Source organism: Grammomys surdaster, unplaced genomic scaffold (assembly GCF_004785775.1).
Source record: "Grammomys surdaster isolate TR1022 unplaced genomic scaffold, NIH_TR_1.0 1055, whole genome shotgun sequence".
Lineage (NCBI taxonomy): Eukaryota > Metazoa > Chordata > Mammalia > Rodentia > Muridae > Grammomys > Grammomys surdaster.
In genome coordinates this window covers 45318-61176 of record NW_021605474.1, presented here as the reverse complement: position 1 = coordinate 61176, position 15859 = coordinate 45318, and the positions used below count along the sequence as shown (strand labels likewise).

Genomic DNA, 15859 nt, shown 5'->3' with positions numbered 1-15859 from the left:
GACGGACCCCTTGATGTGGAGGGTACCTCTGCATTTCGCTCTATCAGGACAGAGGTGTCATCACCTCATTTCTTCCTGAGAAGAGGCTGAGGCTGAGTTGCCTTCATAAAGCCATAGCCACTGTGGACCTGCTCACTTCTGCCTTTCCCATCTGGTTTTAGAGACTGGGACAGGACAAAGTCAGCCAGTGTGGGAAGAGGGCTATCTCAGGGATGCAGACACACAGCCGCCACTTGTTGGCTTCCTACTCCATCTCCTCACCCCCGTGTGTGCATGTGTGTGCGTGTGCAGTGTTTGAAGCCCTCCCTCCAGCACTGGCCTGTGAGATCCAGAAGCATGAATACCACATGAGACACCTGGAGTCCTGCCTGGCCATTACAGCCTCGTTTGTCGCCCGGCCTTCTGAAAGCTACCTTCCTTCCCTGGGCTTCATTTTTCCTCCCTGCTAAGTCCCCCTTTCACCTTTATCTTGAAAACCCCTCTTTACCCCATCTCCTTCCCCCGTTCAGAGAACCCAGGCATCCAGCCACCCAACCCTGGCCCCAGCACTGGGTAAACAGGAAGCAGGGTGAGGGGAGCTAGGGTGTTCGGAAAGTCCCGGGCAGGGGGCAGGTGTGTGGGTCTGCAGGGAGGGCTGGCCCTAGACCTGAGGTATGAAAGCCCCTGCCCCGGTCCTAGTTCTGAGTCTGGATGGGGACACAGGGACTGCACCGCCTGGGTGGGAGGCCCCAGGGGAGGGGCTGCCTCTTGCTGGCTGTGGCAGGAGCTACTTCCCTGGTGACCGTGTTGTTGGCAGTGCCTATCACTGTCCTGACTGTGCTGGCCTTGGTGCCCCAGGATCAGGGACATTGGGTGAGTGGCTGCAACGGGCTCCCGAGGGCTACTCCTTGTGGATGTTTATTTACTTATGGCTGTGCTTTTGCACACCCGGCTCAGCTGAACGCTCTCCCCAGAAGGAATGTCTGGTCTGTCTTTGCCCACTCTCCAGGCAATCCTAGCCTGAATTTGCAAGCCCCTTGCTGGTTGGCTTCTCTTCCTGATCCGGTATGTCTTTCTGCCTGCATACATAGGCTTGCTTTGTTCTTCCAGCAAGATGCATTCTAGGGAGGGCACTGCAGGCCTAGGCCTTAGGGCTGGGCTCTTCGTTGGGAGGGGTGGAGTTGCCGTTAGCCGAATCTGACCTCTGGGCACTGTAACCCTACCGACCCATCCAGGTTGAGAAGATCATTGGCTCGGGAGCACAGGCTCAGAAAAGACTGGATGACAACAAACCATCATGCATCTTGCCCTCACCCTCCAGCCTCTCAGAGACTACTGACCCCCGTCTGCATCCTCAGAGATCCTATTCTTCCAGGAATCTAGGCTCTGCGTCCCAGGGCCCTGTTGCACAGGCCTCTCAGGAGGCATCTGCGTGGGTGACCACCCTGTCCCCAGCAGATTCTTCACGAGATCCAGGGGTTCAACAGCTGCCAAAGCAGGAACCAGAAACTGACCTCAGCCCCGAACTTCCTGCTGCCCACCTCATAGGTAAGCATCTGGTAGACCTGAAGGGTGCCAGCTTCAGTAAGCACCCCCACAGTAAGCGAGAGTCCTTTGGCTCTGCTATGACACTCCTGGTAATTTCCCAACTCCTTCACCAACTTCTCCCTCCGTAGGACTTCTCAGGAAACAGGTAAAATCCCGTCGGGATCTCGCCACTTTAGTCCCCTCTGGTGATAGCACCGTTATTTCTGCCCCTCCCCACCGAGTACCACAGGGTGAGGAAGATCCCGCCCCTCCGATCCAGGGCTCCAGGTCCCCGCTCATCCTGCCCAGGTTCCCGATCTAGAGATCACGGCCCGAGAGCTCACGGGTGTCTCTCTCTGCAGGCGCTTGGATGAGCGGGCAAGGGCTCAGCTGGGAGGAGAGCCAAGAAGAAGCGTTTCTGAGGAGCGGCGCTCAGTTCTCCCGCACCCACGGGCTGGCGCTGCCGCAGGACGGAGTCTATTACCTCTACTGCCACGTCGGGTACCGGGGCAGGGCGACCCCTGCCGGCCGAAGCCGCGCTAGCTCGCTCACGCTGCGCAGCGCCCTGTACCGCGCGGGGGGCGCCTACGGGCGGGGCTCCCCCGAGCTGCTGCTGGAGGGCGCGGAGACCGTGACCCCTATTGTGGACCCCATCGGGTACGGGTCTTTATGGTACACGAGCGTGGGGTTCGGCGGCCTGGCGCAGCTCCGGAGCGGCGAGAGGATCTACGTCAACATCAGTCACCCCGACATGGTGGACTACAGGAGAGGGAAGACCTTCTTCGGGGCGGTGATGGTGGGGTGACAGCCATCTGTATTCCTTGAAGGATCCACTGACGGTGCGAATGTGTGAATCGTGATGTCCGGAGAGTCCGGAAGCCTGGGACCCCACGGTCCCGGGCGGCGGGGGGCGTGGCGCGGGAGGGGGGGAATGTAGGACATGAATTTTGAAAATAAAGAATGTAAACGATACCGGCCCATGCCAGAGTCTTCATGGAAATGCAGACGTGGTTTTTGATTCTGGGGCGCATGTAGATGTGGATGACCCAGCTTTGAACTGTGGGCACCTGCTGCACCCACGCCCTGGCTCTAAGGCCAGGGGTCCAGGAGAACGGAAGAAGGGACAATTAAACCCTGAGACTTCTCCCAGCGTCCTGATTGCCAAGATGTTGGCAGTTTAGGGAGGTTGGTTGCGGTTTGTTAGCAGCTGTGGGTCAAAGAAGAAACGAAAGGAAAGAAATTAGATTCAGGGATTTTCCTAATTCCTTTCTGTACTTGTTTCTCTCCTATCTAGTGTTAGGGGGTGAAACCAGGGGGAGGAAGGGTGGGCAAAAGAACTCACAAAGTAGCAAAGACCCGGTCCCCACAAGACCCCCCTCACATACACCTTTTCTCCTGGCTTCTGCCTCTCTGTGAGAAGAGTCAACTTGGTAGGCAGGATTTGTTCCCAGAGAGAAAAACTCCAAAGACTGTGAAACAAGGCTCTGTGGGGTAGGCCCATTAGCTCTGCACTGCTGGCTGCCTGACAGCTCTTATGTATGTATGTATGTATGTATGTATGTATGTATGTATGTATGACATATGTATGTATGATGGATGTATGTATGTATGACATGTATGTATGTATGATGTATGTATGTATATGTATGTAGGATGGATGATGTATGTATGATGTATGACAATGTATGTATGGTTGGTAGGTCGGTCTATCTATCTATCTATCTATCTATCTATCTATCTACCTATCTATCTATAGGCAGGGTATTATATATAGTCCTGGGTCACCTAGAACTCACTATGTAGCCCAGGCTGATCTCAGAACTCAAGAGCTTGGCCTGTCTCTGCCTCTCGAGTGCTGGGGCTGAAGGCGTGCATCACCGTAGGTCAGTCACAGGCAAGTTAAGTGTGCAGACGAATGAAGAAAGCAAAGGAGCTGAAAATGTCGGGGGGAGGGGGGAGAGGACTTGTGTCTGAGGAGGAGTTAAAGGAGGAAGCAGATGCCCTGGGGTCCTTTCTAGAAGTGGAATGTCCTCACCCTTGGTTCACACTTCAGGCACCCCTCCGCAAAGTTGGGCAAGTGGGAGGCCCCTCAGATGAGTAACAGCAGTCTCCCCCGCACCATGGCTGGAGGAGGCAGAGGGGAACCCAGGTTCTATCTAGGTCACCCTAGTGGGTCACCTCCACCCCCCACCCCACCCCCGCGGCATACCACATGGTTGGTTTTCCCCTCTCTGGCTACTGGGTGGAGGAAGGCCCAACCAACAATGAGCCCAATTAGGGCTGTCACCATCTGGGGTTACATTTCCAGTTCCATTTTCTTTCTTTTCTCTTTCTTTCTTTCTTTCTTTCTTTCTTTCCTTCCTTCCTTCCTTCCTTCCTTCCTTCTTTCTCTTTCTTTCTTTCTTTCTTTCTTTCTTATTTTCTTTCTTATTTTCTTTCCCTTCTTTTCCTTCTCTTCCTCTCCCTCCTCCTCTCCCTCCTCCTCTCCCTCCTCCTCTCCCTCCTCCTTCTGCGACTGGCCTTGAAACCCTCAATGATTTGCCTGCTCCTATCTCCCAAGTGTTGGGATTAAAGGCACTGCCACACGCCCACTCCTCATGTGCCTCTGACCTTCTGCACAGGAGCCTTCCAGAGGGGTGAGAGGGCGACCGACTTCGGCTAAACTCTAGTCAGGCTTCTGAATCTTCTATACCTAGTCATTGCCTTCCTTGTAAAATCTAGTTTTAGCGAAAAACCCCATTAAGTCTGTTTAGCAAGCTCCCTCTCCTAGACTGGGTCATCCTCAGTCATCCTGTACAGCCCCTGAGGTGATGTCTGCTTACCTGGCCTGTCTCAACAGGCGTCTTGTCTGATCTGTTTAGACAGAGTCCCCCTACCCCTGATTTTTCTTTTCTCTTAGTCATTTGCCATCCCCCCAACGCCCACCCTGCTCTCGCTCTTGAGACCCACTTGCTTTCCTTAGACACTCCACAACAAGTCTCTGCATCAATAACTAATTCTGAATAAAGTCAGCCTTGCATGCTTCAGCAAGTACTATTGAATAACAACAACAACAATAAATTATTATTATTATTATTATTATTATTATTATTATTATTAGTGTTGGGATCAAATCCAAGGCCCTGCATGTGTGATTAAGTAATTTTAAAAAAACAAAGTATTTAAACAAGGTGTTTTTTTTCTTTCCATTCCATCTACCTCAATACATTCATTATTTGTCTGAAACACTGGGAAACCAAAGCCAGCCAGCAATGGCTCCTTCTTTGTTGTGCTGTCTGGGGTTTGAATTCAGGGCATCTCATACACTGCCCCCAACACACTCCACTCTACAGAGCCACACTTTCAGCCCTGTGTCTTTTTAAAAATATTCTGCCCATCTTCAGAGGTTTGGAAAGACAAGGGGTTGGTGACTGGAAGGCTGAGCACGGAACAGGGATGGAGGTTAGGGATGGAGGTCAGGAGGTTAGGTCTCCTCTCCGTGTACTGTGTCCGCCCTGTCTGTTCAGGGGGCAGGTTGAATGGTACAGGGTGCACAGTTAGACACCTGAAGCTCTGGGTTCATCCTTGGCTGTGATTCAGGTACCTGAGAATGTGGCTCCTCCCCAGTTCCATTCGAGCCACAACAGCCGGAAAGAACTGTAGTACTTTCCCAGCAGGTATTTGGAATTCCCAGAGTGGGAAATTCCCAGGCCCAGGGGCAAAGGTAATTAGGGTTAGGCTCCTGTTTCCGGGGAGAGGTAGGGTTGTTAGCTGCCTTTTGTTCCGTGGGGGTCTTTGGGGGTCCTAATTGCCCAGGGGTATAAAGACTGAGATCTGAATCCAGAGACCATAGGCCTCTGCAGAGAGACGGATGCAGACTTCATCTCAAGACAGAAATCACATTTCTTTTCCAAGTGATCTTTATTTCTCTAAATGACCCGTAGGGCGATTACAGTCACGGCTCCCGTGGGGAGCAGAGGTTCAGTGATGTAGCGACAGCCTGGTCACCAAATCAGCATTATTAAGACAATTGTGTTAGATAAATATTTTGTTTTAAACATAAGCAAAAAAGGAAGCAACGAGGCAGGGAGGCCAGGTGGGTATAGCTGGCAGCTCCGTTTTCACAGAAAACATGTCGGTCTGAAGACAGCTCCCCACACTGGGTCCTCCAGGACACCCAAGCCTTCCAAATAAATACATTCATAAGCAAATAAATAATAAATAAATAATAAATAAATAACCATAAGTGCAGTTACAAATAGAAGGGGCTGGCTCTGTGAGAAAGGCTGGGCACTGTGCCTCAGGGAAAAGTCTGGAAAGGTCTGAAGGTAGGAACATCTGAGATCTTCTCCAGCAGCATTCTGAGCCAGAGGCAACCTGACCCACTGTCCCCTTGCAGAACTCAGGAATGGACATTTGAGGCTCCAGTGAATTCTGAAAGCCCATTCTGAAAGTGTCCTTGACGATGGTGCGTGAGAAGCCACAATCCAGGCCACTATCCCTGCATCTTGTGTTTCTGAGTGTCGTAGTTGTTGAAAGCTCTGAGTCCGGAGTTGGACCCTGAGCCATAATTCCCTTTCTAAGTTAGAAGGACACAGATTGGGGGGCTCTGAGGAGTAGACAAGAAAGGGGTCGGAGGAAAGGGGTCATAGTGGGGGCTGGGTAGAGAACGGATGGATACTCATTCGCTTCACAGAGCAATGACTCCAAAGTAGACCTGCCCGGACTCGGCAAAGTCTAAGTACTTGGGCAGATTGACCTCAGCGCTGAGTTGGTCCCCCTTCTCCAGCTGGAAGACCCCTCCCAGGTATATGGGCTCATACCAGGGCTTGAGATCAGCCCCCTCAGGGGTGTCCTTGGGGCAGGGGCTCTTGATGGCTGAGAGGAGGTTGACTTTCTCCTGGTATGAGATAGCAAATCGGCTGACGGTGTGGGTGAGCAGCACGTAGTCGGGGCAGCCTTGTCCCTTGAAGAGAACCTGGGAGTAGACAAGGTACAGCCCGTCTGCCGGCACCACGAGTTGGTTGTCTTTGAGATCCATGCCGTTGGCCAGGAGGGCGTTGGCACGCTGGCTCAGCCACTCCAGCTGTTCCTCCACTTGGTGGTTTGCTGAGGGAGGGAGAATTGAGTCAGTGTCACCCTCTTAGTTCACACTCCACATCCTGAGCTTCAACTTCTACCCACACTTCACTTCCGGTTCCTGCACCCTCTGTCTTTCTAACATCCCATTGGCTATGAGGTCCCCCGGGATGGCTGCCTAGTGCCTTGCTTTTGAATCACCGCTTGACTCTCTCACCTGCTGTCTTCTCTCAGCCTGGCTCGTTCCCCACCCCACCCCCCAAATCCTGCCCCTTCACCCCCAAGACACATTCGAAGAGATCTTACCTACGACGTGGGCTACAGGCTTGTCACTCGAGTTTTGAGAAGATGATCCTGGAGGGAGAGGGACAAAGCCAAGGATGAGACCCTTAGGTTTCCCAGCAAGCATCTGTGCACTCAGACCCCTGTTCCCTTTCCTCCCAAACCAAAGTTTTAAGTTCTCCCCACCCCACCCCATCCCAGGTCTAACTGCCCTTCCCCCATCTTAAATTAAGAGAGAGGCTTGGGAACACTTACTGAGTGTGAGGGTCTGGGCCATAGAACTGATGAGTGGGAGGCCATTTGGGAACTTCTGGTAGGAAAAGAAGGAGGTTAGTAGACATACTCGCCCCGAAGGAGAAGCCTCCTCGCTCCTTGCCTCCCCCCTTCTAGCTCCTCATTGCCCCCTAGGCTGGTGCTTTTCTTCTTCACTCATTCATCCGTCCAACCCGAAGCATCTTTCTGTGGTGCCCTCAGTGCTTAAACTCCCGTTATCTCCCTCCTTATCTCTCATGCCTCCCTCATTTCTGCCTGGAATGTCTATCTCTTGCTTCTCCTCTCTTCCCCTGGCCACATCTCTCCACATTTCTCCACATGTACCCACGCTTGTTTGTCCCTCAGTGTATCTGCGGAAGGATGTTTAGTCAACTGGCTGCATGGGTCTGAGGTCCTGACTCTGTCTCCCTCCCCACTCTCCTCCACATCTCTCTGCCCATTAGCCCACCTCTTTCCCGCATCCTGTCCTTCTTGTCCTCCTATCCTGCTTTGCTTGTGAGTGAGAATAAAGGCTGCCCAGACACTCACCTCATCCCTTTGGGGACCGATCACCCCGAAGTTCAGTAGACAGAAGAGCGTGGTGGCCCCTGCCACAAGCAGGAATGAGAAGAGGCTGAGACACAGACACCGCCTGGAGTTCTGGAGGCCCCCCATCTTTTTGGGGAGCGCCTCCTCTGCCAGTTCCACGTCTCGGATCATGCTTTCTGTGCTCATGGTGTCCTTTCCGGAGGGAGATGTGGCGCCTCGGGCCAGTGTATGAGAGGGTCAGAACCTGCCTGGCTGGCTGCTTGCTTTTCTGGGAGCTATTTCCAGGGTGTTCTGGAGTTTCTGTTCTCCCTCCTGGCTGGTCCCTTGGTGTCCTCGCTGAGGGAGCTTCTGCTGGCTGCCTGTGCAGCCGGCTGCTTTTATAGCCCTCGGGGAAGAGGGCGGGGAAAGGCTCTCATTCAACCCGCGGAAAACTTCCTTGGTGGAGAAAACCATGATCTCATGTGGAGGAAGCGGTAGTGGCCCTACACCTCTGTCTCGGTTTCTTCTCCATCGCGGGGGCAGAGGTTTGGAAAGTTGGGGACACCCAGGCATCAAGGAATCTCCTCCCCATCCCCACAGGATTCTGTGGCAATCTGAGGCCAATCAGGAGTGCGCATATGTGTGTGTGTGTGTGTGTGTGTGTGTGTGCGCGCACGTGTGGTGTGTTGTATAGGACCCTGAGAACTGAAACCCATTTTCCTCTCTACCTTCCAGTGCTACTCATTGTTTGTCTCTCTGCAAGAGACCATGCCTGTGTCTATTTCCTTTTGATTTCTAAACAGGACTACTTCCATGGGGGAGAACTTAGCATTGGGGGTGCTTCTGAAAGCTGAGTGAATAGGGGGAGAGACATGATACTGAGAAGGGAAAGCCCCCTGTCTGAGTTCTTGGAGGAAGTGGCTGAAGGCAGAGTAGCTTGAGAATTGGGAGTGTGCATGGGCTTCGGGAGGGATGGTGAGGGTAACGGGACAAGTGTGGGGCAGTCCCAGAGGGAATGAGCTCAGCCCTGGGAATTCACGGACCCCACAAGCTTTCTCCTTCCATTCTGATCATGACTTTAGGCTGCTGCTTTTGGTCCCTGATCCTAAGTGAGTTTCCCACGAAGCCTCTGCCATATCGTCTTGATTGTGGCACATCTCAGACACATTTAAGTCCCACAACCCTGCTTCCAGGGTTTCTCCCAACCCACATGGCTCCCCGTCTTCCAGTGATTCCCCTCCTCCTCCCAATCCTGGTCAGTCTCCCACCCTCCAGTGGAGTCACTCTTGGATGGATCTCCCTAGCTCATCCTCTGGGTCCCCTCCAGCAGTTAAGCTGCCTTGCTCCCATGAATCCGCCATGTCCCTGGGAGCTGCCTGCTCCTTCATGTCTCCTTACTCTGCCGAGAACCCATGGTCCAACTGAGGCCTCTGTCCCCTGCTCCACTCCTTAAAGAGATGATGAAGATTCTCCCCCAGTGCAAGACAGACACAAGCAGACAGAATCTCAGAGAAAAGAGGTTTATTGGGTTTTACAGATGGTGCAGGGACTCCCTGTGGATGTCTAGCCAAGCAGTGGCTGGCTTTTAGAGCCTCCTGCTTTCTTCCAGAACCCCTAGGTCACCCTCGTCTACTTCTCTCTCTTTGATGAATCCTGTCCCAGGTGAGACACCTTTGTGTCTGGTGGTCATCTGACGGCTTTCTATTTCTTCCCTCTTTTTATTCTCTATAAATAAATAACTTAACCTTTCTCTTCATAAATAGTCAACCTTCCCTTGTCCCCAGTCACCTCCCCCATGTCTGTCCCTCCTTCACGTCCAGGTCTCTGTCCCACCTAGACCCACAAAACCCCTGCTCTGTGCAGGAACTTCTAGGCAGGCTTGAGTCTTCTCCCCCTGAGCATCTGGAGCGGCCCTGGGCGAGACTGTGGTTCCCTGAAGTGCCTCAGACTCCCGTGAAAGCTCCAGGTTATTTTGGTGGGGAAGGCTGGAGACGGTGGGTATGTGACCCTTAAAATGGTCAGGATGGAGGCTGGAATCCAATTCCTGGGTTTCCTTAGATTCTACAGAGCAAACGCTCCAAAGAATACGCTGCTGGGACTGAAGTGTAGGTGGGAGAGGCCATCGGTGTGGGTGGACAGCTGGTCTCCCTTGCTGAGCAGGAACACAGCCCCCTGGTACATTGAGCGAACCCACGGTCCTTGTAGCCCCGGGTACACGGACTTCTGTGCACTGAGGAGAGGCACGTGGAAGGGGTATTGGGAGGAATACAGCTGGACCTCGTGGGCCAGGTAGATGGGAGTAGGAATGGCCCTGGGGGAGCAGCTTTCTCCCGAGAAAACCACCTGGGAGTAGACAAAGTAGAGCCCACTGGTGGGGATCAGGAGGGAGTTGTTGTTCAAGGAGAAGCCGTGTCGGAGAAAGGCGCGATCCGTGTTTGCTCTCCAGAGCAGTGAGTTCTGTTTGCTGGGGTACCCTGGGAAGAGGCACAAGGCATTGGGGGAAGATCAGGGTCAGAGGTCTCCGTCCCAAAGGAAGCAGGCATTGGACAACTGAGACAGTTGGTGAGGAGATAGGAGTGGGGTGCCTGCCTTTAGGGGTGAGAAAAGTTGGTGTGGGGAGATGGGAACACTGCCTGGGCCCCTGGGCAAGTAGGAGGAAAGGCAGGGACTGGGTCTCTGGAGGAAGAAGTTTACCAACAAGATGAGCAGCAGGTTTCAGGAGGCCATGGGTCAGATGCTTCTGAGGGGACTGATGAGCTGTCCTGGCAGCAGAGAAGCGAACACCAGAGAGTCCCTAGGAGAGAAGAGAGTCAAGAAAGTTCTAGGACTCTGAGTTGGCTAGGCCACCCCAGCACCCCCAATCTCTTGCTCCCTCACCTGGGCCGCTAGAGGCAAGGCCAGCAGCAGCCCCAGGAGGAAGACAGGAGGGGCGCCAAGCACCCTCAAGAGGTGAAGACGTCCAAGTGGTGTCATGGGGAGAACCTGCAGAGAGAGAGAGAGAGAGAGAGAGTGTGTGTGTGTAGGGGAGGCGGGGCACACAGCGGAAGACAGACCTTACCTCCCAGCTGAGACAGCCACCCTGAGAGACAGGGCGACAGACAGAAAAGGGGACAGGCAGGGGAACCCTGAAGTGAGCGGGGATAAGGAGAGAAAGACAGACTGGAAGAGGAAAGCACCACCATAGAACCAGGCAATAGCTGAAAGGGGCAGAGAGAGTTAGACGCCATGGAACAGAACAAAAATCAAAGCCACAAGGACCAGACCCATTAAGGCTGGGGATCCGGGCAGGTTGTACAGAAAAGGCTGTGGCTCCAGAGAAGAGGCAGGATCCTGAGGGATGCCTGTTACCAGGGTAAGCCCAAGGAGACAGGGCAGGAGAGGCTCACCTGCTGTGCGGGGTCCTGGGCGCTGGTGCTCGGGTCCCTTTATAGAGGAAGCGGCAGTGTGGCAGGCAGCGGGCGGGTTCTAGGTCGGGGCTGGGGCCTGGGGAAGCCCCCAGGGCTTAGAAGATGCTGCTGTTTCAGTAGAAGGCAGGAAAGGCTGGGGCCTAGGAGAGAACCGCAGGCTAGGGGCTCAGACTACTGCGTTCTGGGAAAGGGAGCCGGGTCCGGGGAACTGTGGGCTGCAGAGACTAGCAGGGAACAGGGTCAGGCCGGGGAGTTCCAGTGAACGGACGAGCAATTCGTGGAGAATGAGGGGCACAGCTGGGCGGTGACTGGAAGCCTGCTTCCCTGAAGAGCGATGGTTTATAACACGGCTGCACCCTTGACTGCTCACAGCCTTCAATGCACATTTCCCTCTCCATCGCCCTGGTCACGTCTGGAGGGCTCTGAGGCCACATGTGGTTAGCGGCACCTTTGTTTTTTCAGGTTCGAACCCAGGGTTATGTATGCTTGACAAGCCTTTCACCACTGACCTATACCCCTCTGGGTCCGTTTCCTCTCTTGTCTTTGGGGTTTCAAGTCATGGCTGTTCCAGTATATCTGTATTTCCTGGTCATCGGCCAGTTTCATGTGAAGAAGTTCCATTACAGTACCCCCTCCTGGAATCTGGGACATCCTGGTGTGTGACAATCTTAAAAAGTGCCCCCTCTGGGCTGGAGAGATGGCTCAGCGGTTAAGAGCACTGACTGCTCTTCCAGAGGTCCTGAGTTCAAGTCCCAGCAACCACATGGTGGCTCACAACCATCCGAAATGAGATTGAATGCCCTCTTCTGGTGTCTGAAGACAGCTACAGTATATTCATAAATAAAATAAATAAATCTAAAAAAAAAAAAAAAAAAAAAAGTGCCCCCTCCCCGAAACTGGGACATCCTGGTGTGTGACAATCTTAAACTGCATCCCCTTACTCTCTGGAGCGGCAGTTCTCAATCTGTGGGCGGGGTTCCCTTGGCAAACCTCTATTTAAAACAAATATTTACATTATGATTCATAACAGCAGCAAAATTACAGTTATGAAATAGCAACGAAAATAATTGTATGGTTGGGGTCACCACAACAGGAGGAACTGTATTAAAGGGTCATAGAGTTAGAAAGGTTAAGAACTGCTGTCTTAGAATGGTCCAGGTCTGGAAGATGATTTGGTGTTCTCTTAGAACCCCAAGACACTCACGTATAGTAAGGTATCAGCCTATTCCTGCAAGTCCCTGCAGGTCAGATCTATGTAACCCTAAATGTACACCCCAGACTTCCAAAGTTCTGTACAGAGGGAGCTTCAGAATTCTACACAGGTGAAGACAGTTAAAGGGCTTGTTTAGAAGAGGAGCGTTTCTCCATTGGAAGGGCCTGGGACACAGCTCAGTTAGCTGCTTGTAGGCGTGTGTGAGCCCCTGAATATATTTCCACATTCCCAGCAGGCGCATTGATGATCTCTGTCTTAAAACAAAACTTTAAACTATTTCTTTGAGGGTTGGAGAACTGGCTTAGGGTCCTGAGCATTGGCTGTTCTTCCAGAGGACCAGTGTTAATTCCCAGCATCCGCATATTGGTTTATTACATCTGAACCTGAAGTTCTGGTGGATGTGACGTCCTCTTCTGGCCCTCGCAGGTACCACACTCGAGTGGTGCTAAGACGTACAGGCAGGCAAAAATCCTATACACACAACAGAACATTTAAACATATGTTTATTTATCTTGTGCGTGCATGTGAGTGCATACAAGTGCCAGAGGCCACATGTGGAGGTCAGAGTACATCTCTTAGGAGCTGGTTTTCTCCATCCACTACGTGGGTTCTAGGGATTGAACTGAGGAGTAAAGCCAGCAAGCACCTTTACCCACTGAGTCATCTTACTGGCCCACCTTTCTGTCTTTCTTAAGAAGATTTCTTCTGGGGCTGGAGACATGGCTCGGTGTTTAAGAACACTGACTGCTTTTCTAGAGGTCCTGAGTTCAAATCCCAGTAACATGGTGGCTCCCAACCATCTGTAATGAGATCTGATGTCTTCTTCCAGTGTGTCTGAAGACAGTTACAGTTTACTCATACAAATAAAATAAATAAGTCTTTAAAAAAATAAATAATTAAAAAAATTTCTTGTTATTATCAAAGTATTAGTTTTTTCAAAATTTATTTTTTAGTTAATTTATTATATGTATATATGTACCTACACACATATGTACATACATATATATGTGTGTGTATGTGTGTGTGTGCATATATGCATACATATACACAGAGACAGAATCTTGCTACCTTAGCTGGCCTAGAACTCAATATTTGCATCAGGCTAACCTTGAACTCACAGAAATCGCCTACCTCGACCTTCCAAGTGCTGGGATTAATGGTGTGTGCCACAGAATATCATCTATCTATCTAGCTTTCTTATACAACCCAGGATCACCTGTGCAGAGGATGGCGCCGCCCATGGTGGTCTTGGACTTCCTACATCAATTAACAAGCCCCGCCCCCACCCACACACAGACATCCCCTCAGCCTGGGGAATCCCTCAGATGAGACTCCTTTTCAGGTGACTCTAGACTGTCTTAAGTGGACAGCCAAAGTCACAAGGACACTGCTGATGGCCGTTAGGCTTGTTTCTAGTTTCTGTATGGGAAACACCGAGTAGGAAACTCTTGTGCAGAACCAGCTTTCTCTCAGCTTGTAAGTGACAGTTTTCAAAAGGCAAAGTGTTGGAAGATGATTTATTATTTATTTATTTATCATGTTTTTTAAGAATGAGATAGGTGACAGCAGCTGGCCACCTCAGATGTCACCGCTGCTGCCACATGGCCGTCAGTCAGAGTGTTGTAGTAGGCTGCAGCTGGCAATGATGGCGGTCAGGCTGGCCTCTGGGCACACTGCTGTTCTCAGGCCCAAACAACTGAGAAGGAAGAGAAGCCAGTCCTGTCTCCTCAGCTTCTCATGGCACTCTGATTGGCAGTCCTTCCTTCTTGGGATGGGGCAGAACCCTGTAACATGAGGCCTCTGACTTAGGGCTAGAAATTTTTGTTAGGACCAGTTCTTACACCAAAGATGTAATACTTCTAGGGCAATACTTCTAGGTCATGGAAAAAAAGGATTTTAGTCTCCACCCACCCAGGCTGTAAAGATGAATTCCAGTTTCGATGGCTTGCCTTGGAGGAAGATGTGGGCAGGACGGAAGGCCAAAAAGGCTCAGAGATGCTTCTTCTCACGTCTTAGGCTGTCACTCGTTCCGAAGTGTCCAGCATGCTCAGGCCCCATCCTTCAGGGACATGTGTTGTGAGCTCTGTAGTTCTCATCCCAGTCTCTTCCTCTGTATCCCATAAACACTTATGTGCACCTGGTACCAGGAATCGGGGAGACAGCTCCAAGAGATGGATCCCTGACTTCTGGGATCACAAGTTTAGTGGAGTGTGATCGAGTTTCATGACCTTGGCAAGGGGACCCACAGGAAAGCCATGGAACCTGGGAGCATTTATTATGGGGGTAGAAAAGGTAGAGAGGGACAGTAAGTACCGGCTGCCTGAGAGGGAGCCCTCCTGGGCTGAGGTGTGAATCTGAGTACATATAGAATAAGCAAAAGAAAGACTGTGGTAAGCAGAAAACACACCCTGAAGGTTGTTTGTTTTGTTTGTTTGTTTTCTTTCCTTTTTTTTTTTTTTTTTTCGAGACAGGGTTTCTCTGTATAGCCCTGGCTGTCCTGGAACTCACTCTGTAGACCAGGCTGGCCTTGAACTCAGAAATCCGCCTGTCTCTGCCTCCCAAGTGCTGGGATTAAAGGCGTGCAGCACCACCGCCCGGCTTGTTTTCTTTCAAGACAGGGTTTTTCTATGTAACAGCCCTGTGTGTCCTGGAACTCACTTTGTAGACAAGGTTGGCCTTGAACTCACCTGCAGGGTTTAAATCTCATTAATATCTCTAATATGATAGAGAGCCACCCACAAATTTACCTAAAAGAGAGACCCCCTTACATGTTATAAAGTGTTATAAAGTGGAGTCTGGAAGTAAGGTGAAGAACGGAGGAAGGTCCTGAAGTCACCATGGAGACCAGTGGAGAGCATTTTACAATGAGCCAGCGAGAGCCCATGACAAGAGCTTGCATCCTGGGGAGAATGGAAAGGAGAAAGTGCTTCAAGGCAGAGCCTACAGCGTTGGTAGCTGCCCCATGTAACGGAGGAAGGAAATCATCAACACCTCTTTCCGGGCTTGGGGATGTGGTTCAGTTGGAACAGTGCCTGCCTAGCATGCAGAAAGTCTTGGGTTCCATCTCTGGAACCAGGTAAACTAGGTGTGGATGCATGCTACAACCTAACACAGGGGTGTGGATGCATGCTACAACCTAACACTGGGGAAGTAACTTCAGAAAGATCAGGAGAAGTTCAAGGTCCTATTTAGCTTCAGGGATTACATGAAACACTTTGTCAAAACAAACAAACAACAAACAACAAAGTACTGTAATTTTTTGTCTGTATCTTGTCTTTTAGTTCTTTTGAGCTTTGGCAGACCGGCCATGGGACCCATGGCCTGAGCATGCTAGGCAGGCTCTCCTCCACTGAGCCGTGTTCTCTCAGACAGAATTTTACTTTTGTCATTGTGTCATCTTTGGCTCCTTTACTGTGTTCCTCTTTCTCTGGGAATCTTCATGCTTCCTGTTGTTTCTGCCTCTTAACTGGTAGTAGCTGATAGACTGAGCTGTATTAAAATGAAAAAATGGCAGCGAGAGAGAAAGGGGGGGGTGAGAGAGAGAGGGATTGGATTAGATTTGGGTCAGAACAGAAGGCTGGGACCCGGAGGGACAGAGGAAAGGGGAGGGGGC

At 51.4% G+C, this 15859-nt stretch overlaps 3 protein-coding genes across 5 annotated transcripts; 1 reads left to right on the top strand and 2 right to left on the bottom strand.

The window, feature by feature from the left end:
- The first annotated feature begins 598 nt into the window (after window positions 1-598).
- Ltb (lymphotoxin beta) lies at window positions 599-2478 on the top strand. 2 transcript variants are annotated; one of them, XM_028783301.1, is made up of 4 exons: window positions 599-852; window positions 989-1044; window positions 1215-1527; window positions 1869-2478. In XM_028783301.1, the coding sequence occupies exons 1-4, from the start codon at window positions 654-656 to the stop codon at window positions 2309-2311; spliced, it is 1011 nt and encodes a 336-aa protein (XP_028639134.1). In that variant the 5' UTR covers window positions 599-653; the 3' UTR covers window positions 2312-2478. The 2 variants fall into 2 exon arrangements, with proteins under 2 accessions (XP_028639134.1, XP_028639135.1); XM_028783302.1 differs by lacking the exon at window positions 989-1044 and having other exon boundaries at window positions 644-852.
- Window positions 2479-5387: 2909 nt separating this feature from the next.
- Tnf (tumor necrosis factor) lies at window positions 5388-8000 on the bottom strand. Of its 2 annotated transcripts, none has more exons than XM_028783287.1 (4): window positions 7648-8000; window positions 7102-7156; window positions 6871-6918; window positions 5388-6594 (listed from the first exon to the last, which is right to left on the bottom strand). In XM_028783287.1, the coding sequence occupies exons 1-4, from the start codon at window positions 7831-7833 to the stop codon at window positions 6176-6178; spliced, it is 708 nt and encodes a 235-aa protein (XP_028639120.1). In that variant the 5' UTR covers window positions 7834-8000; the 3' UTR covers window positions 5388-6175. The 2 variants fall into 2 exon arrangements, with proteins under 2 accessions (XP_028639120.1, XP_028639121.1); XM_028783288.1 differs by having other exon boundaries at window positions 7102-7153; window positions 7648-7984.
- Window positions 8001-9130: 1130 nt separating this feature from the next.
- Lta (lymphotoxin alpha) lies at window positions 9131-11349 on the bottom strand. The gene is made up of 4 exons (XM_028783292.1): window positions 11013-11349; window positions 10504-10608; window positions 10321-10420; window positions 9131-10100 (listed from the first exon to the last, which is right to left on the bottom strand). Exons 2-4 carry the CDS (start codon window positions 10597-10599, stop codon window positions 9688-9690), a joined length of 609 nt encoding a protein of 202 aa, XP_028639125.1. The 5' UTR covers window positions 10600-10608; window positions 11013-11349; the 3' UTR covers window positions 9131-9687.
- Window positions 11350-15859: the final 4510 nt, after the last annotated feature.